At 49.2% G+C, this 20105-nt stretch overlaps 1 protein-coding gene and 1 long non-coding RNA gene across 2 annotated transcripts; one reads left to right on the forward strand and one right to left on the reverse strand.

The window, feature by feature from the left end:
* Positions 1 to 37: 37 nt before the first annotated feature.
* Positions 38 to 11244, forward strand: EMX2 (empty spiracles homeobox 2). Its single transcript, XM_082222716.1, has 3 exons — positions 38 to 1102; positions 3935 to 4119; positions 9658 to 11244. Exons 1-3 carry the CDS (start codon positions 706 to 708, stop codon positions 9823 to 9825), a joined length of 750 nt encoding a protein of 249 aa, XP_082078842.1. The 5' UTR covers positions 38 to 705; the 3' UTR covers positions 9826 to 11244.
* Positions 11245 to 15844: 4600 nt separating this feature from the next.
* On the reverse strand, positions 15845 to 18800 carry LOC309532913. Its single transcript, XR_014220069.1, has 3 exons — positions 18445 to 18800; positions 18226 to 18346; positions 15845 to 16244 (listed from the first exon to the last, which is right to left on the reverse strand). It is a non-coding gene; the product is annotated as an uncharacterized lncRNA (long non-coding RNA).
* Positions 18801 to 20105: the final 1305 nt, after the last annotated feature.

Below are 20105 nucleotides of genomic sequence, written 5' to 3' on the forward strand. Positions count from 1 at the left end.
GGCACAGAGCGGTGGAGTCCATTCCAGTCCGGGCCCGGATCCATCCCTCCAGGATCGCGCCGGCCACAAGTTCGCCTCTCCCCTCTGACGCACTTTAAAGAGTCTCCCCCTTCCACCTCCGGGCGAGTAATAGCGACCAATCATCAAGCCATTTACCAGGCTTCAGAGGAAGCTGTTTATGTGATCCTCGGCACTAATTAGGCTCATGAACTAACAAATCGTTTGCACCACTTTGGGCAAAGGGACCCGATCGCAAGCTCGCTCGCGCTCTCGCCTCGTTCTCGCTGGATTGCCGCTGGACCTCGCCGGGGCCGCCTTGGGCGCTGCACAAAAAAGGACAAGACGGAGGTGCGGGAGGGAAGGGAGGAGGAGGCGGAGGAGGAGAAGGAGAAGAAGGGGGCCAAAAGAAGAAAGGCAGAACTTCGCCCAGCAACTTTTTCTCTTCCCCACTTCGCTTTCCCGTCGCGCGGATGAAGTGAGCGCAGAGCTTTGCAGGGCGCTCGCCTCTCCATGTGGCCGCACGGCTCTCTTGCTGTTGCCGCTGCCACCGCGGGCGGCTGCCCGGCTGCCAGACTCTGGATCTAGGCGGGCCCGGCGCCCCGATCGTCTCTGCCGGACCTCGACGCCTCCGAGGAGGAGCCGCGGGCGCAGCGGAGGGCGCGCCCGCCGCCCGGTGGCCCCGGTGCCGGGCGCTTGGCCGCCAGGATGTTTCAACCGGCGCCGAAGCGCTGCTTCACCATCGAGTCTCTGGTGGCCAAAGACAGCCCTGCATTGCCCGCCTCCCGCGCCGAGGATCCCATCCGGCCGGCGGCGCTGAGCTATGCCAACGCAAGCCCCATGAACCCTTTCCTCAACGGCTTCCACTCGGGCGGCCGCGGCGTCTACTCCAACCCGGACTTGGTCTTCGCAGAGGCCGTCTCGCACCCGCCCAATCCGGCCGCCGTCCCGGTGCACCCGGTGCCTCCGCCTCACGCCCTGGCCGCGCACCCGCTGCCGGCCTCGCACTCCCCGCACCCGCTCTTTGCGTCGCAGCAAAGGGATCCCTCTACTTTCTACCCCTGGCTAATACACCGATACAGATATCTGGGCCATCGGTTCCAAGGTAAGGGCCGAACGGAGGGGGTTGCCCCACCCCCCCTCAGCTGCTGGATTTCCTATTGCACATATTGGAGGGAGGGAAAGGGGTCGGGAAGACCCGGGAAAGTGCAGAAATCTCTCCGACCAAGGCAGAGAAAATGGGAAAGGAAATGTCTCTTTTTCCAAAGGCCGTTTGTCTAGGCGACGCAACGAAAGCAGAGTTGAGGATAGGCGTGGAGGGGTGTCTGTGTGGGGCTGGGAGAGGGGGCCGAAATTCTGAACCTCTCTTAGTTCAGTTGCAAAGGCGACTATTTGCAGAGGAAGCGAATTCGAGTTTGTGCTCTTTTTTAGAATGTTGTTAACTTGAGCGATTGTCGGAAGGGTTGGGATCAAGGGACAGGCAGCCTAACCCTCCCTCAGTTTGGTCTAATGGATTCCCTCCGCAGTCTCCCTGATCCCCTTCAGGAGGATCGTTATGGAACGAGGGGCTTCAGGAGTGAGTCGGTCTCTGCAGCCCGTTCCTTGAAACTTTTTTAAAAAATCAATCTTCCCTAAAGAGTGAGTTCAAGAGGACAACCCCCCCCCTCCAGTGAATTAGCAACCGAAGGTCTTGTGAGAAAAATAAGAGCTGAAAGGCAGGTAGAGAGACAACAGGGGGAAAGGGGGGGTGACAATACTAAAAGCAGGAGTGGGCGGGGCAGAAACGATTCTCTTTATGACTTTAAAATGATTTAAAGAAAAACCTCGCAGGTAAATTTCTCCTTTTAACCTCCCAACCAAAGTCGACTTCAGCGGAGAAATGTGGAGTCAAGTCAAAGAGCGAAGCTTTCTTTGAGAGGCTCCCAAGACAGCCCAAAACAAGGCTAAATTGCAGAGTTAATGGTGGTTTAATTTTTTAAAAAGAAAAATGGGCTCCCCTTTTATTTCTTGGGAACAAAACCGATAGCCGTTCCAAGGCACTTCCGAAGCTGCCATCTCATTCACGCTCCAGTGAAACTTTACTGGGAAAGAACGCTCAGTTTGAAGTCAATGACTCCTAAATTCTCAGTGGTTTTTGTTTTAAAAGGGATAGCACTAGAATATTTCCCCAATATTTAATTTTTTGCCTCTCCCATAAGCTCACCCCGACCATCTTCCAGAAAAAAAGAATAACGAAAACAAGGCAAGAATTGGAAAAAGATTTTGTAGAGAAATAACTTTCTTCCTTTCACTTTTCCATGGTTTACACGGACAAACTAACAGGAGAGAGAGCACAAACGGGCAGGGCTAGAATATTGCTTTCGTGTGTCCTCCACCCACCCCCACCCCCCATGCAGGAGAGAGAAAGAGAGAGAGAGAGCGAGCGCAGAAGCCGTTTGTCTTCGGGAAGCCAAACGTTATAAAAACGAGTTTGAAGGGTGATAAGGAAGTGTGGCCCGCACTCAGTCAAAGGAGACCCTCCTACCTGCCTCTTACCCCACACTTGTCCTGTTAAGACCTGGAGCTTCTGGGGACCCAGAAACCGGGTTTGTTTGTATCCCACTAGTCTTATTAACTTCCTTGCTAAGTCCCCCCCCCCCCAATCAATTAATTTTACAAAGTGCAATAAGGAGTAACCAAAGGGGTTGGGAATCCATGCAAGCACCTCTTTTGAAATTGAATGGTTTCCAAGAATAGGGGACGGAGAGGGGGGAGGGAAGGGAGGGAGAGAGTCGATTAGGGTTATTAGTATTATCGTTATAACCTCTCGGTGGGAAATGAGGGGTTTCGTTCACCCAGTCATTTCCCCCGCTGTCGTGAGCAGCTTTCTGAAGGAGGCTCCATCGCAAAGGAGGGATTTGCCTGCCTTGTTATTGTGGCCCCGCGTCGGATGAAACGACCGAGGCGCAAAAATAGGTAGAGCGATTGTGGGGATGGCGGGTGTCTCTGCAAAAAGCCTGGCGAGGAAACTCTTCCAGCAATTGACAGATGACAAACGCGGCGGCTCTGTGGGCACTGGAAAGAGAGCCCCCGCCCTCCTCTTCTCCCATTTTCAGACCCCATCCCCATTTAAAAGGATGAGTCTGGATCTTTTTGCTTTGTCAGATGTTCGCCAAAGCAGCTCTTTCTACTGGAAGTTTTCAAGGCGGTCGAAGGTGGCGACTTTGTACCTGGTGCAGGTCTTCGAAAAGATGGTTCTTGTGCGGATTTTTATTTTATTTTAAAGTAACTACCTGCATGTAAAAGGCGGTGTCAGAATAAGATGATAGGAAACTCCTTGGAGGAAGAGAGGGGGGGGGTGCCATTTTTCGAAACTGGGGTTTCCTAGAAGAGTGTTGCGAATTCTCCTCCTTAGCTCGCTGAATGTTGGCGAGATTAATTTCCTTGTGAAATAATTGGTTGCTTTCTTGTGTTGAGGGGGCTCTTTCCCCCTTAATCGGAAGTCAGCTGTCCCCCCTCCCCCTTGCACACCTAACCCCCCCCCCCACGCGTTCCTTCAAATACCCAGAGTTTTTGTTTTTTAAAAAAGATATACGAAGCCGACCAATTGGCATTTCCTCTCGGTCGCTTTCTTCCTTGGGAGACATTCTCTGAGTGAATGTTAGTTTCGTTCTGATCTTGCAGGGTCTGCACCTTTTGTCTCTCTCTCGCTCTCCTCCCCCCCCCCAAAAAAAAGTCAGTCTGCTGGGTGAGAATTTAAGCACATGTTAAGTAGGGAAATCACTTCCAAGCAGAGGTGCCAAAGACAGAAAGGTTTAAAATAATGGGAAGACTTTCCGCTTCAAGTTCCCCCCTCCCCTCCCCCCTCCACCTTCGATTAGACTAGAGATGCAAAATGCTAATAAGTTGGCTTGCTTGGCTCATGAATGTTTGTTTTTTTTTTTGTCTCGGAATCCAGGCAATGAAACCAGCCCGGAGAGTTTCCTCTTGCACAATGCACTAGCCAGGAAGCCCAAACGGATCCGCACCGCCTTTTCCCCTTCCCAGTTACTGAGACTGGAGCACGCTTTTGAGAAAAATCACTACGTCGTAGGGGCAGAGAGGAAGCAACTGGCGCACAGCCTCAGTCTCACAGAAACTCAGGTGAGGTGCAGGAGGAGCGTCTCTACCCGGCAGGCCGCTCCGGCGCGCGCTCAAAGACAAGGCCTGGGCCTCTGAACAAACCCCCACCGCCCTGGGTTGAGTTTGCAAGGGCTGCGGGGGGCGGGAGAAGCCAGGTTCACGTGTAAGAAGATAGAGGTGTAGGCTAGCGTGGGAATTCTAAATTCTGTCCCTGTGTGTTGGCTGCCGCGATTCTTTCCTTCCTCCCCATCACAAAAGCATTCTGGATCTTTTCCCAAAGATTTGTCTTGTTTTGTTTCAGAAAGCTCGTGGAGTATTATTGGCATTGTTACTGTATTAGAAAAATGTATGTTATGTCAATTATTATTATTGTAGAGGCTACCTGTTTAAGCCAAAGTAACAGGATATTTCGCCCCAGCGGCATGAACAAGATTTTTATCATCTTCTATCAAGGTAGTTCGGTTTAAATAGCTTCCGGATCGTACCGTTGGGATTATCCAGGGTCAAATTTGAAGGCGGAGAAATAAATTGCATTTCTAAATTGAACTCCATTTAATTAAAGAAAATGAGGAGTTTTGAAATATTTAATGTGTGTTTATCGCTGAGAACTATCCAATCGATTTTTGGTTTGGTTTGGTTTTATAGTTTGTGAAACTGCGCAGTGCAAAGGGAGCGTTTGCTTTGTTATTGGAGGAGCAGACTTGGTTTGGGAAATGGGTGTTGTTCGTTGTGTCTTTTTTCCTGAATGTAGGATTTAAACGATTTCAAACTATAGACAGAGAGACCTCAAGCGGAAAGTTGGGAGTTCTCCCCCCCCTCCTTGTTTACTTCTGAAATTGAAAGTAGGTTCCTCCATACAGTTAACTCCATATAGTTTAATCCATTCCCCCATTTACACCAAATTAACAATAATTAAACCCTTTCACAGTCGCAACCTGAATACATTCCGATTCCATTTCGGTAGAAGTAGACTCTGAGCGAAAGTGTTTCGAATACTTTCTAGTGACGTTCTATTGACCCAGCCCGACGTTAAATACTACGCATTTTAAATGTGAGATAAATATATATCTACACACACTCACGTGTTCAGTTTGATGAAGCGGGCTTGAGTCCAGGAAAGCTTATGCCCCAACAACCGTGTTAGCCGCAAAGTTCTTTGCGTGTTAACTGGACGCCCCCCAAAACCCCTGCATTTTGCATCAGAGCAACAAAACCGCTTTAAAACCCCCGTCTTTAACAGTGCTGCGGACCGGGCGGTTTATTTCCCGGGGGCTGGCAATATTGGTCGTTGTCTCCCCCCTTTTCTTTTTCTTTTTTGAAGCCCTTCCCTGCCAACGGCGTATGTCCCGCTGACCCTCCAGCAAATTGTGCCAGTGAAATAGAATGATAAGGTTTGGGGAGGGAGGGGGGGGACCACATCAAAAAGCTGGTGCGGAGGGCGATCCGGCGATGGGAAGAATGGCGTTGTTTGACAGTCGCCCAGATGAGACTTGCGCTCGTTTCTTGGAGAGTGTGCCAGGCAGAAAGATCAATTGTGTGAACCTTGCAGTGTGCGCGCGCGAGATCAGATCAAATTAATCTGTTCGACTGCCCAGCTGCCTTGCTGTATATATGTGCGTACGTTTCAAACCAGATGGTTGGTTTGGCTGCTCGGGTTTTTTGTTTAGGATGCATGCCGTCGTTCTTCTTTTCTGTTTGTTTGTTTGCTTGAGGGGCTCCGTCTCTGGCCTCCCCCCCCCTCTTTTCAAATATCTCGATTTTCAGAGGCTTTTGTTACTGCTCTCCTCCCTTAACAGAAGTTCGATGGCCTTTTCCAAACGCTTTTCTCTCTTTCCAAGACGCCGGGGCTATTTCGAAAGGAATGTTCTCTCCGGGGCTCTGCATTTCAAGGAAGCGAAGAGGGGGAGCAAGGCAGAGAAGAAGGAAAAATAGGCGCAGCTTAGTTCAAAGTTCCCAGTAAACAGTAACGTTCTTTGGTCGGATTAAGTTGTAACACTTTCGCCCCCCCTCCTCATTCTCTCTCTCTCTCTCCCGCCCCCGTCCCCTTTTCCTGCCTTTCTTTGGGGGCGCCTTAAAGAGGGCCGGGCCTTTTGTTTTAAAGATGTCTCCCCTAACAAAACCCCCAGTAAATGGGTCGCCCCTTTGATGAGGTTCGCCGAACAAGGGCCTGGTCACAGCCTGATTTCCACTGGCAAAGGCCGTATTTAAGGTGGTCTTTGTCCCGCTTGATTCCGAAGCTGGTCGGGGTCTATTGTGGCGGTGTCAGGCCTCCAGCCCCCGACAAAACGAGCGCCCCTTTGGAGACCAGGCGTGGAGAAATGAACCGTCGTCCCCTTCAATTAGCAAACTGAAAAGCGAATTAAACTCGCCCTTGTATATCCCCCCGCTCAGCTATTTTAAATGGGAGGCTTTTTTTTTTTTAAGAATATGAAAATGCGGCCGAGATGTGGGGAGAGGGAAGGGTGGGGGGCGTCTGGCAGCGAAGGGCTTCTGAAGGGGCAGCGAAGCGGGTTAAAGGAGCTTATTAAAATGGTCCCGTTTTCGGATTTACGTCCTCCCCTCCCTTTACGGGCAGCGTCTTTATCAGGCATTTTCAGGCCGAATCAGAGCAGAAAGTGCTTAAAAAAAAAAAAAGCCGAACAGTGTTTACCTTTGGCCGCAACGAGGAACGTGTGTGTGTGTGTGTGTGTGTGTGTGTGTCCCTCTCTCTTTGGAGATAATTTCGGGATCAATACGATCTGCAATTAAATGACTGACAGGGTCAGCTGGTTATGTTTAATTCAGATTTAGGCGAGCCAAAGCAAATTCGTAGGGGGCTTCCCTTCTCCTTTCTTCCCACCCCCTTCCCCGAGATACTTGAAGGACCTCCCCATATGGCTTGCAACCCGGGCCGCTGTCACCGAAGCATCACCGGGAAATATGTCCTTCTTGCCCCTTTGATGATGAGGCAGGCAGGCTCGGGGTACAAAAGACACGTCGATTTAGAGCAGGCAAATTCGAACCTCCTACTTAATTAACGCAGCTCTTCAGCTTCCCCCTTTTATTATATTTAATTAAGGTTGAATAGTCCCCCCCCTCCACCTTTAAAACCTGAAACCGGGTTCAGCTCCTTAGGAAAATATATCCATATTGTAGGTTTTAAAGACCAGTTTTACAGCCAGGAGTTTATAAATACGGACGTTAAATTTATATAAAACCGGTTATGAGATAAGTGGTGGTGAAGATTAAAAAAATGCAACCATCTCGGTTTGGTTAATTGCTTGATTTCGAATGGCTGCCGATGCGATTAATATTTGAGGGCGGGGAAGGGGGAAATGCCCTTAGAACTCTCAATGTCCTTCTCAATCCCATCGTTTGTAATGCAAAGTGCAGTTGACACGAGTATCAAGAGAGAGCTGCCTGGAGAGGAAATATGTGAGCTTGAGAGGAGAGACCGGGACACGGCATTCACACACGCACCATTCATAGGTGCACGGAATACACGTGTGAGAGCAAAGCGAGTCGGAGTACGTGCGGTGTTTCCAAAACGCATCTGTAGCAGATAGTATGGGCGAATGGGTTCACATCTGCAGAAAAAGTGTACATTGCAATGCATATATGTATAGGAGCATGGTGCAGACCTGACTGCCACAGAGTGGCAGATCACCCACATACAGATGCGGAGAGGGGGGGAGGGACGGGACGCCACAAAATATTGTCCTTTCTGCTAGTAGATCACATGCACAGCGTCTTTCTAAAGCCAGACAGACGGTCTAAATTTGAGGGCTGTATATAGAGACCTGCGTGCATATGGGAATGGGCACGGATTGCCCAGTGGGGCGATCTCAATTTCTGCTCACAATGGAAGTCAGTCTGGCTGAATCCACGGGGCTCGTTTCCAAGCAAATTTATTTAGGATCGGAATGTAAGGCTATACAGTAAACAAGCGAACTTATATGGGAGTAAAATCACTTTTTAAGGCTAGGGGACTTGTTTCCGAGCGCAGCCTTTCGGCCTACGGTTGACTGGGGTTATAAGGAAGATCAGACGTGCGCTGCCTATAAGTTGCAGATCCCCCAGGCATTAGGATGGGCTCTAATGACTACTCTGGAGTAAGTCAGTGGAGGAGCATAGACTCGGTGTTCTCCTGAGTTGAGCGAAAATACATCCACGGCGGAGACGCCGGCAGGATCTTCTGGGGTTCCAGATCGCGTGTAAACCTCTGCACACGAGGGCTGCCTGCACCTGGGGAGGGAAAAGGGAGAGGCTCCTTGTCTGGGCCGTGCCCCGCCTTCGCGTCTCCATAGTTACACTTCCGGCTCTCAGCGCGACGGGGCCACCGCGTGCAAAAAGAGAGGATCGCCATAGCTGTAGCCTCTGCTTCGGAGTAAAGCCAGATCTCCACTGTAGTCATTTGTTTACACTGAAATTCAAAATCCAGTTCCCCCCATTGCCATCCACAGCGGAGCTGAAGCGAGATGCTTGGATTTCCAATGCATCGGCACGATGATCCTAAACGATTTGTTGTTGTTTTTTTCCTGGGACGTGAACCCTTATTGATTTCATATGGAATGTAATGCCACAAATGAGTTCAGAATCGGGGTGAAAAGCTGCAGTCCTAAGTTGAAATCAGTGGGGGCGCATTTCCAAGGGCTGCGCTCAAAGTGGGGGATTAGTCTTAAAACCCCAATTACTGCGGCTTAACTGAGTCCTAGGCGAGGCAGGAGGTGAGCTCCCGTGAAGTCAACGAGATTGCCTTTGATCCGGGCATTGTCTGTCCAAGCAACAGGAAGTCCCATTAATTTATATGGCGTTTACTTCCCAGTAAGCATGCAAAGCAGGCGAGAGAAGCCACATCTCCTCCAGTCCTGCTATAGCCAGAGGATTCTCCGAATCTGAACAGAGCTGTGTTTAGTCCACGCGATTGCTTAACAGCAGACTGAGCACAGCCCGGCCCCTTCCAAGCGAACAGCCTTAGGATCGCACTGCGTGGCCACACGGCACTTCCAAGGAGAAGGTATCGAAGTCAGGGAGGGGAAATTAGGAAGCTTGGAGTGCCTGACCTAAATACCCTTTTTTAAAAAAAATCGATTTCAAACCCGACCTTGTTCCTAATTACTCAGAAGCAATTGGTTTGTTTTAGTGCTTTGCGTTTTATAATGAAGATTTTTAACTGTTGTAAGCCGCCTTGAATTCCTGCTTGGGGAGAAAAAAGACGGGATGCAAATACATTAAATAATCATCGCAATAACCCCTATTGAGTTCACGCGCAGAGGGTCGTTGTTGCCGGGTTAGTGGGTGCTGCTAGGGCGAGATTGTCCCACTGCTGCTACGCTGTGTCCATTTTACCCGAGACAGACATGTCTACCTGATGTAAACCATCAGGAGACCAGTTTCCGAAGCGAGGCTTATTCTCTTTCTGCAGTGGACCCGGTAAAGGTGCAGAAACCGCCCCTTGTGTTGTGTGTGTGTGTGTGTGTGTGTGTGTGTGTGTGTGTGTGTGTGTGAGAGACCCTTAGGCCACGCACACCCGCCGCCCGGGAGCTGACAGTCCTGCTTGTGTTGTTTCCCTTTCTGCAGGTAAAAGTTTGGTTTCAGAACCGAAGGACAAAGTTCAAGCGGCAGAAGTTAGAAGAGGAAGGCTCCGACTCCCAGCAAAAGAAAAAGGGGACTCATCATATTAACCGGTGGAGGATCGCCACCAAACAAGCCAGCCCGGAGGAGATCGACGTCACGTCGGACGATTAAATAATCTCTCACTTTAAAAAAACACACACAATAATAGTAATAATAAAAAGACCACGACGACGAAGCGGCGGCGGCGGCAAAACTCCCGGCTGGCACTTGACAGACTTTCCCACGAACAACTCAAGTGTTAAAGGCTCGCGACAACCGCAGGAAAGTGAGTGGCGCGGCCAGGGCGAGGGACAGCAAACCGGCTGGATCCCACCAGGCGATTCTCGTTGTTTTTCTGTTGTTTTTGTTTGTTTTTGTTTCTGTTTTAGAGAGGGGCGAGAGCCGGCCGGCCAGTTTAAGCGAGCCCAGAAGTCAGTCCATCAAGGGTGGGGGCCTTGGCTGGTCCTGCACTGGTACAATTTTGTTTTAAGCGCAAAAAAGAGAAGGGGGGGGGGAGGGGAATCTGTCAATCAAAGCCAAACCACCAAGACGAGGTGATTGACCAATATTCCGTTTCTCGCCATTCGAACTCAGATCGCTCCAAATTTTGAAAGGGATCGCATACACACGCAACCGTACCGGGACACTTTGCAGTTGACGAGGGATTTTGTTCTTATTAATGATGATTCTGAGTGTCTCCCAGGCTTTTAGGAGAGAGGATCCCATACCCAGCCAAAATCGACACACCTGTTTCAGAGAAACTTGAACTGCATGCTTTCTTTTTAAAAATTTAAAAAACCTCGAGGGAGGGGGAAGAAGAAGGAGGGGGGTAGGGCCTTTTTTTTTAATGGTCCCTAAAGTCAGACATGAACTGCGCTTCCCCCCCTCCCCTCCTCAGAGACAGGTTCTGTGTGCTTTTTAAATTTATTTTACGAGAAACTGTGCAGTCTGTAAACCTTTTTATGATAACTTCTGGCGTCAACGTGGTTGTGAAAACTCAATGAAGTAGCGGTAACAAATTCTAATTTTTTATTTTATTTTTTTAATTTTGTTTTTGCTTCCCCCTCCCCCAATGGATATAACCTTTGAAGAAGAAAAAAGGGGATGGGTTGTTGAGGGTGGAGGGGTGGGGAAGGGAACTTTTGCTGCAAAAACAGACAATAATAAAAAGAGAGATTTAAAGAAACCAGTCCCCACATTCTAAAACTTCGATTCCTCCTTTTAATCCCCCTTCTCCTTGGATGGGGGTTTGTACTCAAACTCCCGCAGGACTTCAGAAGGAGCAAGGGATCTTGCAGATCCCTCTGTAGAAATCATTTCGACCCAGGCCCGTTTTCATTGGGGACAAATTTCAAGCACTGATGTTGATGATCCAAGATTATAGAGCTACTAAAAATGACAAATGTTTCCTTAATGTCTTCTTTACCAGAATGTAAATATTTTTGTGTTTTTTGTGTTTAATTTGTTAGAATTCTAACACACTATATACTTCCAAGAAGTATCTCAATGTCAATATTTTGTCAATAAAGATTTATCAATATGGCCTAACAACTTTAAGCACAGTTTTTCCCTTCGGAAAGGTTAAGTCCCTGCCACTTATCTCTTCTCTGCTGGCCCATAGACCCGATGACCTTGATTTGATGCTAGCAACAGGCAGCCACCCCTCAGGAGACGTTTAAATAACAGGGAAGCCCAATAGAGATCTCCTCACTCTGACCATCAAACGCATTCCTCCCCCAAACCGTTCCCAGAGCAAACGGAGGACTTTTTCTACAGTATGTCAGAACCGGCCCAACTAAATTCTAAGTGCGCATCTAAAAATGAATTATGGATTTCACGAAAACGTATGGGTGTGAATTCGTGTGCCGTGCATGTGCAGGCACCAGAAAGTCAGAATTACCGTAGCTGCCTGCCCTGACTGTGCAGCGCCTACGCGGTGGCAAACTCGGGTTTGCTTGAGTGTGTGTGTGAAAGGGCCCCGTGATTCACAGTAATCGGAAGTAATCTTTCCTGGAAATAAATGGGCTCTCCTTCGTGGGCGGTGTTTGCATAGCTGCTTTTTTAGTTCCGGTAGAAATTCAAATACTCTCTGACATTGGCTTGTTGATCGCTCTGCTGGCGAGTCCAGGTACCTATTAGTCAAGGACAGCTTTGTTAAATCGGAGGCTCCACTTGAATCAACGCGAATTTACTTCCGCGTTAAGCGGGGGGGGGAGGGAGTATAGAGCTCATTTGGTCATTTTTCTTTCTTTAAAAGCTGGCGTCGCGGTTCCGTTCCTTCTTTTTAACCTCGCCTCCAACACGCGCAACTGAACTCTTTTCAGTTCCACCCGAACTTCCTGCAGCTTTACACTCACTTAACTTGAGAATGCGTTCCCGGTCTGACTCAGTGGGGCTTACTGTTGAGTAGACGCGGATAGGATTGCGCTGCTTCTGGCATGTTTTTAGGATAAACGGAGCACGACGCTTTAGAAGCAAGTCTAAAACGAGGCGTTCCGCAGCTGTAGCAGGCTTGCAAGTATTCATTGGGAGCAGGAGAAGCTGGTAGGATTTTTATTTGTTTCCTTGTCGTATTAATGTTTATACTTTCCGAGAGAGAGCGAGGTGGGGACATAGGAAGGGAGGGTTGCCAACTTGAAAAAGAAAAGGGTAAAAAGTTTTCCCTAATCCTTGAGGAAGCTAGCTGGCTTTCTGGGGTGCCCCAGGTTGTTGGTTTTCCCCCCCTCCCCCCCAACAAAAAAATTAATTCATGCTTCATTTGCTCCTTAGCCTGATAGGCTGCATTAATCAGTTTTCTTTCCATTGACAGCGCAAACCTCGTCTGCAGTGTTCCAGCTACAAAGACTTTTTTGTCGAAGTGCAAATCAGTTTAGGCAATTATCATACCAGGAATATGAAGGGGAAAGAGGAGCCATTGCCCAGTGGTCTCCTTTAATCTCTTAATCCGTGGATCCAGGGGGGCTAGTTGGACATAATTTAGGACAATCTGACTACCCTTTACACTGTGATAAGGCGAAGTTACAATGCGTCGCGAAAATACCAGCTTTGTTCAGCATCCTGCCTTGAAAGTTCAGATTAGGCATTCCGCGCACGTGCGTGTCCAGTATATGGCGCTATGGAAATTCGGTTTAAAAGGTCCGGGTCGGGTTCTTTTCTTTTTCAGGCCTTTAAAAAACAATGATGATGATTAATCATAATAATTATAATGACCGTTCTTTGTTTCTCCTTTCGATCCTAATGGGTGACTTTCCACCCAGAGAGCAGTGAGAAAGAGAAGGTGCCCTGGGAGAAATTCCCTCTTCTGTCCCTTCAACCCCGCCGTTTCCCACTCCACATCTAGGAGCCAAACTCCTAAGGTAAACTTCTCTTCGCCTTTCTCTTTCTTTCTCCTCCTCCTCCTTCATCTCTCATTCTTTCCCCTCCCCCAGCCTTTCTTCTCCTCCTCCTTCTCTGTCTCTCCCTTTTAAAACTCCTCTTCCAATAAAATCGGGCCACGGGAGTTTGATTTCTTTAGCACCTTAAAAAAATTTCCCTGCTATAAAATAAACAATTGTTTCATTTCATTTCATTTTTTAAAAAAACCTCTCCACATTACCCATCTTCCTAGGCTTTAGTTCTCGAAATGGTTTCCTATCTTGATTTTTTTTGGGGGGGGGGAACAGCTTATGAAAAAATGCAGGAGCTTCTCGCTTCGGATAAATAAATAAATAAATTTCGCCTCTTTCTTCCCTTAAACCGCAAAAAGGGGGGGGGGAGAGGAGATTGAAGGAAAGGGGAGAAGAAGAAAAATATATATATTAAGCGTCCTATGTAGCGTAACAGCAATAAAATCTTCAGAGAATGCTATTAGCTTTGGGGGGGGGGAGGGAAACCCCTAAAAGCTTTATTACAAACCAAGCTTTGAAAATAGGGGGGATTAGGAGTCTGAAAGAGTCCCACAATGGCTAGAAGAAAAGGTTTCATGCTAATGAGGTTAATGCCCTTTGTATCTGAGGACTCCACAACTTCATTACTCGCTATCTCAGGCTCCACCGAGCGGCTCAGAACACTGCAGCCCACTCCAGCTTCCCCCTTCCCTGCCTAAAGAAGGATTTGATAGCAGCTCTGTTCAAACTAGATAATTATATCTTTTCAAGTCGGAATTAAGATAAAGAAAGTGAAGCAAAAGGCGGCTCGCCTTGATCCACTGCAAACAATTTGGGCGCACTTTTCTCTCTCTCCCTCCCTCCCTCTCCCTCTCTCTCTCCACCCCCCCTCCGCCCCCGTTTCCATAAGAAGCAGGACGCTCGGAATTATTAAGTCCTCATTTGCTTTATTAATTCATCTCTTTTAAAGTGCGCCCGGATTACGCAGGCCGCGCTGTGGCTGCTGCGCCCGGCGCTGGCGTCCGAAGGCGGGGAGGGGACCAACTTTGCGCCCCCCTCCGCAAAAAAAGATGCGACCCGATGGGCCGGACCCCGGGGGGGGGGTAGCAAAGCGAGGTCGGGGACGTGACAGTGGCGGAGGTGGAAAGTGGGAAGCGGAGGCTAGGGGAGGCGGTGCGGGGAGGAGGAGGAGGAGGACCGCGACGGGGGCTGACCGGGCGCTTTCCCAAAGTAGGTGCTGGAACGACTTCGGTCGCCTTCACTCCTGGTGTCTATCTAGAAAATGCTTTTCTCCCTGGCTCTGCCGTCTCTCGCCCTCCCTCTCGGCCTCTCTCTTTTAGCCCGCTCCAATACTTGGTTGACTAATAAATCCTTTCAATAAGACTCACTCCCAAGGAAGCGCACCTGGCTTGTGTTCCTCTCCGTGACGCACGGAGGGCGATCCAATGCCGTGCAAATAGGTTCCATGGATGTAACTGGGGGCTAAGCCCTCGTTGCTTTTACACACACCCAAGCAGCCCAATTCAGTTCCAGACAGTTTATACACCCTTTGAGCCAAATGGGGCTTCATTTTCACTAAGCTCACCTCATAGGAGCCAACTCCTAGGGGCCGTGGGGGATTCAGCCCCACAAGGAAATATTTGTGGCGGCTGCGCCCCTACAGAGTTGATGGGCATTCCCATTCAAATAGTGTTTGTGCACTGCGTCATGTGATCGATTATGCATGGCCTGGCTTACCTGCCCCCCCCCCCCAATATTTTATTCCAGATGGCACTTCTGGCTCACCTTGCTTTTTCGCCTCTCCCCCATTCCCTCCCTCCTCCATTTCCTTAGGTCTCCTTTCTCGTCCCACTGATTTTCCTTTTTTTTAAAAAAAAAAAGTTGAAATGAGTGCGCATGCGTGGTTCTCTTCTGAATGGAGTGGTGGTGCGTGCTTGTGATACTGTGAGGCTCATTCTCGTCTTACTTCGGATCACCAAGCCACGGTCCCGAATGTGTGTTCTTAAAAACCTGTGTCTTGCGCCGTCCCCGGGTCCGCGCGCCCCCTTTTCAGTCTGCAGGGCAGGTTCAGAGCAGGGCGCCCCGGTCACAGCTGGAGGCCTTGGTTGCATTTGGGGGCGCGTCTTTGATCTGGTTCGGTTTCGTTCTGGGGCGCAAACGTGCACCAGTCAACTTCCGACCCAGAAAAGGTTGCTCCTGAGACGTCAGGCCTAGACTCGGAGGTGGGGCCAGGTTCGCCCAGAATTCCACCCCGCCACCTCCACACGCGCTTCCTAGGAAGTCTGGAGTGCTTTAAACAGGCTTTGGGAGGGGTCAGCCAGGAATCAAACCTCAGTCTCCGAAGACATGTCTAACTGGGGTGAAAAGGAGCCTGAACAAGGTTGTCACTCCAGTTAGACTTGTCTTTTGAAACTGAAGTTCTCCCCAAGTTCTGGCCTAGAATCCCAGAGGTGGTAAACCGGTGTACCTTGCGACTAAATGCTCTTCCAGATAAAGCTAACGCTCCCTGCACGCAGACAAGTAGCATGTCAAGGAGAAAGCTAGATCAGAACCTTCCACTTCCCGGCTTGCTTCCCCTAGTCTTCGGGTTAATAATAATAATAATAATAATAATAATAATAATAATAATAATTTATTTATACCCCCGCCCATCTGGCTGGGCCTCCCCAGCCACTCTGGGCGGCTTCCATAGAAACCAAAAATACAGTTAATTCCAGTGGACTGACTTCTAGCAGTGCAAGCGAATACAAATTTCTGCAGAAGTCACTGCCAATGTGCAGGGCTTTTTATTATGCATGTTTAGGATTGCGGCTGTTATTAAGTATGTTTAGGATTGCAGCCTAATAGACGGGCGCATGGAGAGAATTATGGAGCGTTTCCCACTTCGATTATTTTCCAACTCGGGTTAGATGTTAACTATTTCTGCAGAAACAGAACAATGTATACAATGTATGCGAGGCCCCAGTGGCGGGTTTTTTTCCAGGGGTCTGTGCGCATGCGCAGATATTCACCAACTCCTGCGCTGACCATCTCGGATATTGCCTTGATATTTTTCGGTCGTCTGGGTACACAGGCCTGGGTGTGATCTCACGGAGGCCACTCCCATCAGTAGCTTTTGCCGTTCTCGCTCTGATCCTAAACCCAGTGGCGCAAACCTTTGCTTACCTGGGAGTAAGTCGCGTGGATCTGAGGAAGTATAGAATTTTAGAGTTAGAAACGGGAATCTTTTCGCCCAAGGTGGGACTCGAACTCACAAACCTTGAGATTAAAAGTTTCCTGCTCTGACCGCGCCCCCTTGCTTGAGCTTGGAGACGGTCCTGCGATATTGAGGCTGGAGATGGCAACTCTACAACCAAGGCAGAGAGCCCTGTTTTGTGGCAAAGAATGTGAATGCTTGTGATTATAATAAAAGTAAAATCCAGAAATGAGCGGCAGAGGTTAGGATCGCGATCCCAGACTGATTCCCTTTCATTTGGGTATGCCTTGCTATGAGGTGAGCACGCCAGAGTGGGATCCGACCGGAAAACCGTGTGTGCTTGGAAGTTCAGCTGCCTGCAGACCGACGCCTACGCGGGTCTCTGGGAGGAAGCCTCACCCAGTTCAAAGAGACTTATTCTCTAGTACACATGCCTAGGCTCAGACGACTGGAGACTATCAGGACCGTGAGTTCGAGCCCCAAAATGTCCTGGATGCTTTAGATGAGCCTTGGATCCCTTCCAAAACCACAATTCTATGATGCTGTGATGACCCCGGAGTCCCTTCCAACGATTCTATGCCGGCATTTAATGGGTACGCTCTCATGAACACGTGTTAAGGTGCCGCCGGTGTGGAAACACCCTTGTTCCCTAGTCTTTTGTGGTTTGGACTCTGGAGAGCCCCTGATGATTTAGGCTTTACTCTGTCGGCCCCAGATTCGTTGGGGGGGGGGGACTCCGGATTCTAAAGTGGGTCTTCCTTTCATTTCAGTTCCCCTTCCGCCTGCTTTCTCGGAAGTAAACGAGATGTTCCGTAGCGTGTGCAGAGAGCCTGGACCGACATCTCCCGAGCGCTCAGTTTCTCTGAGCACGCGGGCCGGTCACCTCTGGGTAATGAATGATCTTCGCCCCCAGCCCCAAAGGCGAACCGCTTAGGCGTGAGGTTAGGAAATGAGACGGGAAGCTCGGCTCGCCTCTTCCCGCGCCCATCCCATTGATCCAGCCCCGCCGCTCTCCCCTCTTTCCCCTCCAGTGTTTCATAACTACTTAGAGCTCATCATATATCAATTGATTTACTTCTCCAAATAGCCCCCGCTGCGCCGTGGAAGTCGGAGTTTAGAGGACCTGGTGACCCCGAGCAATAACCTCGCTCCTTGCCGGAGCTTGTCCTGCTAGGACGCTCTCAGCCATTAAAGCGCAGCGCGGAGGGAAGAGAAGCAGCACTTGAAAGCGAAAGGTCTGATTAATCGGAGGCAATGGGCTTTTAATTGGCCTTTTGTGATTAGCGCTTGAGCCAGGGAAGCGAGATGTCAAACAGCACAGAGCGGATCCCAGGACCCCCTCCAGCTTTGGCCAATATACTAATTCTCCCTTTTAGATTGGCCGGGACTCCAGAGCTTCTTAAACTCGCTGTTAAGTTTCTCCCCGCCACTGAGGAATGACAGCAAGGTTCTTGAACATTCCTGGCGTTTACCTTCAGGTAAACGTGTAAAGGATCTGGGATGTCAGTCATTTGCTTATGCCCAATATCTTTGGCGTAAGTGGCTTGAGGAGTGAAGTTTGACACCCTTCAGTCTGAAACAGGAAATTGAACAATGTGCAGTCCTCGTCTATGTACCTTTTACTCAGAGGTAAGTCTCCCTATGCTGGGCTTTCCAAGTGGACCATCTCTCCAAGCTCACTTTCCACGGAATGAAGTTCCACTGACACCAGTGGGGGCCTGCTTCCAAGTAAAAGCTGTTCAAGGAAGGGATAAATGTTCCTAGAAGCTCGATCTGCAAATCACTTAAGCCGATTTCATAAACTGATTGTCACAGCGTGCGCTAATCAAAGGCGCTTGCTTCCTCCGGAGACTTAAACCGGATTCGTACCGTGTTCGCTGGTACGAATGTGGGCTTACAAGGACATAAGTGGGTTAGAAGAATCGGGCAAGGCCCCTTGAAATTAATGGGAGGGAAAGCTGTCGGACTTACTTTGATTTCTGTTGAATAAATCTACCTAGGATCGGAGCATACTTGACAACAAGTTTCCCTGAAAACGAGGGGGGGGGGGAGGTTCCCACGTGCTTCGAATCCAAGAATGCACGGAAGTCTTCTGGGAAAGGAATAGGAGCGAAGCGAAATCAAGGAGCGATGCGTGTAAATAGGTGGGTTTAGGGTCGCCATAGGCCTAGGACGCAACTCTTGGCTTACCTGGGTGCTGCCTGGTACCTTGGAAAATTCTAACCTGAAGTGCAGAGGGGAGAGTGTCAAAGAGGCGGCTGTCATTTGACGCCTCGCCTGAATTTAATACGCCGGCAGGTGCCTGGCTGACCCGTGAGCTCACAAAAGCCTTTTCTTTTCCAAATCAACACGGCTCGGACGAGTCTCTGGTCTGGGAGCCGCTTTCGCCACATCAGCACCTGACGCGCATTTGAGCATTGTTTGGGGAGAAATCCACGGACTTCTATCACCTTCTTTGGGCATCGTCTGTTTGCGGAACAGCAGCCTTATTTGAGCGCTGGGACTTGGGCTGTTCTTTAAAGTGCTTTAAAGGCATATTTTTAAAGGAAGGGTTAAAACAGTGTGGGGAAACCGGGCAGGTCCTCATCTTAATATTCTAACTGCAGGATTTTCTCTTCTAACCCGCAAGCAGGCGGTCCCCTGAAACCAACGAGACTTCTCCATTAAAAGTTTAGGAATCTCCACTCATCCAGCTGTTTCTCAGTCACAGCAGCCAATCTTTCCATATATATATACCTGTAGATAATTTCTTCATTCACACCTTCCCCTTCTTTGGCTGTATGGTTACAATTAACATAATTTTCATTCATTCATTGACTCTGGCCAGTCACTTTCCCTCTGTTCTCATCCCACTCATGCACGCTCCAGCTCGATCAGAGACAGGATTTCCCAGGCGTCGATTCCTCCTCCATCTTTGCCCGCCCCCCCCATCCCTAGCGACTGAAGGAGAATCCGCCTCCTAACCAACTCCCTCATCACTTGGGCTGTTCCCTTTCGCCTCTTCCCCTCCGCAACCTTTCTCTCACGCCGGTGTTGATCAACATTCCGAGTGCAGAGGGGTCTTATCCTTGATGTCCACTGCAACGTATTTGTTGGAGCAGTTTCAGTCGCTGTCAGGATCCCCCGAAGGGCCGCTTTTTTTTTTGGAGGGGGTGACCTGCCCCAGCCCCAGGCCTTCCAGCCTTCCCTTCCCTGTCTGGGGAAAACCGGCTAATATTTATAGCTCAGCTCTCCATTGCACTTGGCTGGACCTGACGTCAGGAAAAAGGAAACTCTCTCTCTCTCTCTCTCTCTCTCTCTCTCTCTCTCTCTCTCTCACACACACACACACACACACACACACACACTTGATCCGGCCTGCTTCTGAAACTGATCTTGAAATGAGAGAACAGACTCTACACAATTCCCATGGCCTTGACATAAGGTACAGCGATAAATATACACCACTAATGAGCAATTACCATATAATCACCTTCCAATTAGTTCGCATAATGATGAATTAAACATTCTAGCCGGCTGGATTAGGTTTCTTACTTTGTATATTATTTACGAAGGCTAGCTTCTGCCTAGCACCAAATATCAAATGAGATAGGGAATTTTCTGTTGGGGTTATTAGACATTCATATCATGTCCTCCTTTGGGGCTTTAAAGAGGGGGGAAAAGTTATTCGCTGGTTTGTTACCACTAGCCTAGCAGGAAATTCTACCGGAAAGGTACCGGCCACCCCGTCGCTCTGCTTCCCCTATCTCTAATTTAGGAGAGAAAGTGAGAGTCTTCAAGACAGTCAGGCTTCACCGTCCAGGAGCTTCTCATTTATGTTACTTGGCTCTGAGAAAGAGAATTTTGCACGT

Source organism: Podarcis vaucheri (assembly GCF_965113315.1).
Source record: "Podarcis vaucheri genome assembly, chromosome: 5".
Taxonomy (NCBI): domain Eukaryota; kingdom Metazoa; phylum Chordata; class Lepidosauria; order Squamata; family Lacertidae; genus Podarcis; species Podarcis vaucheri.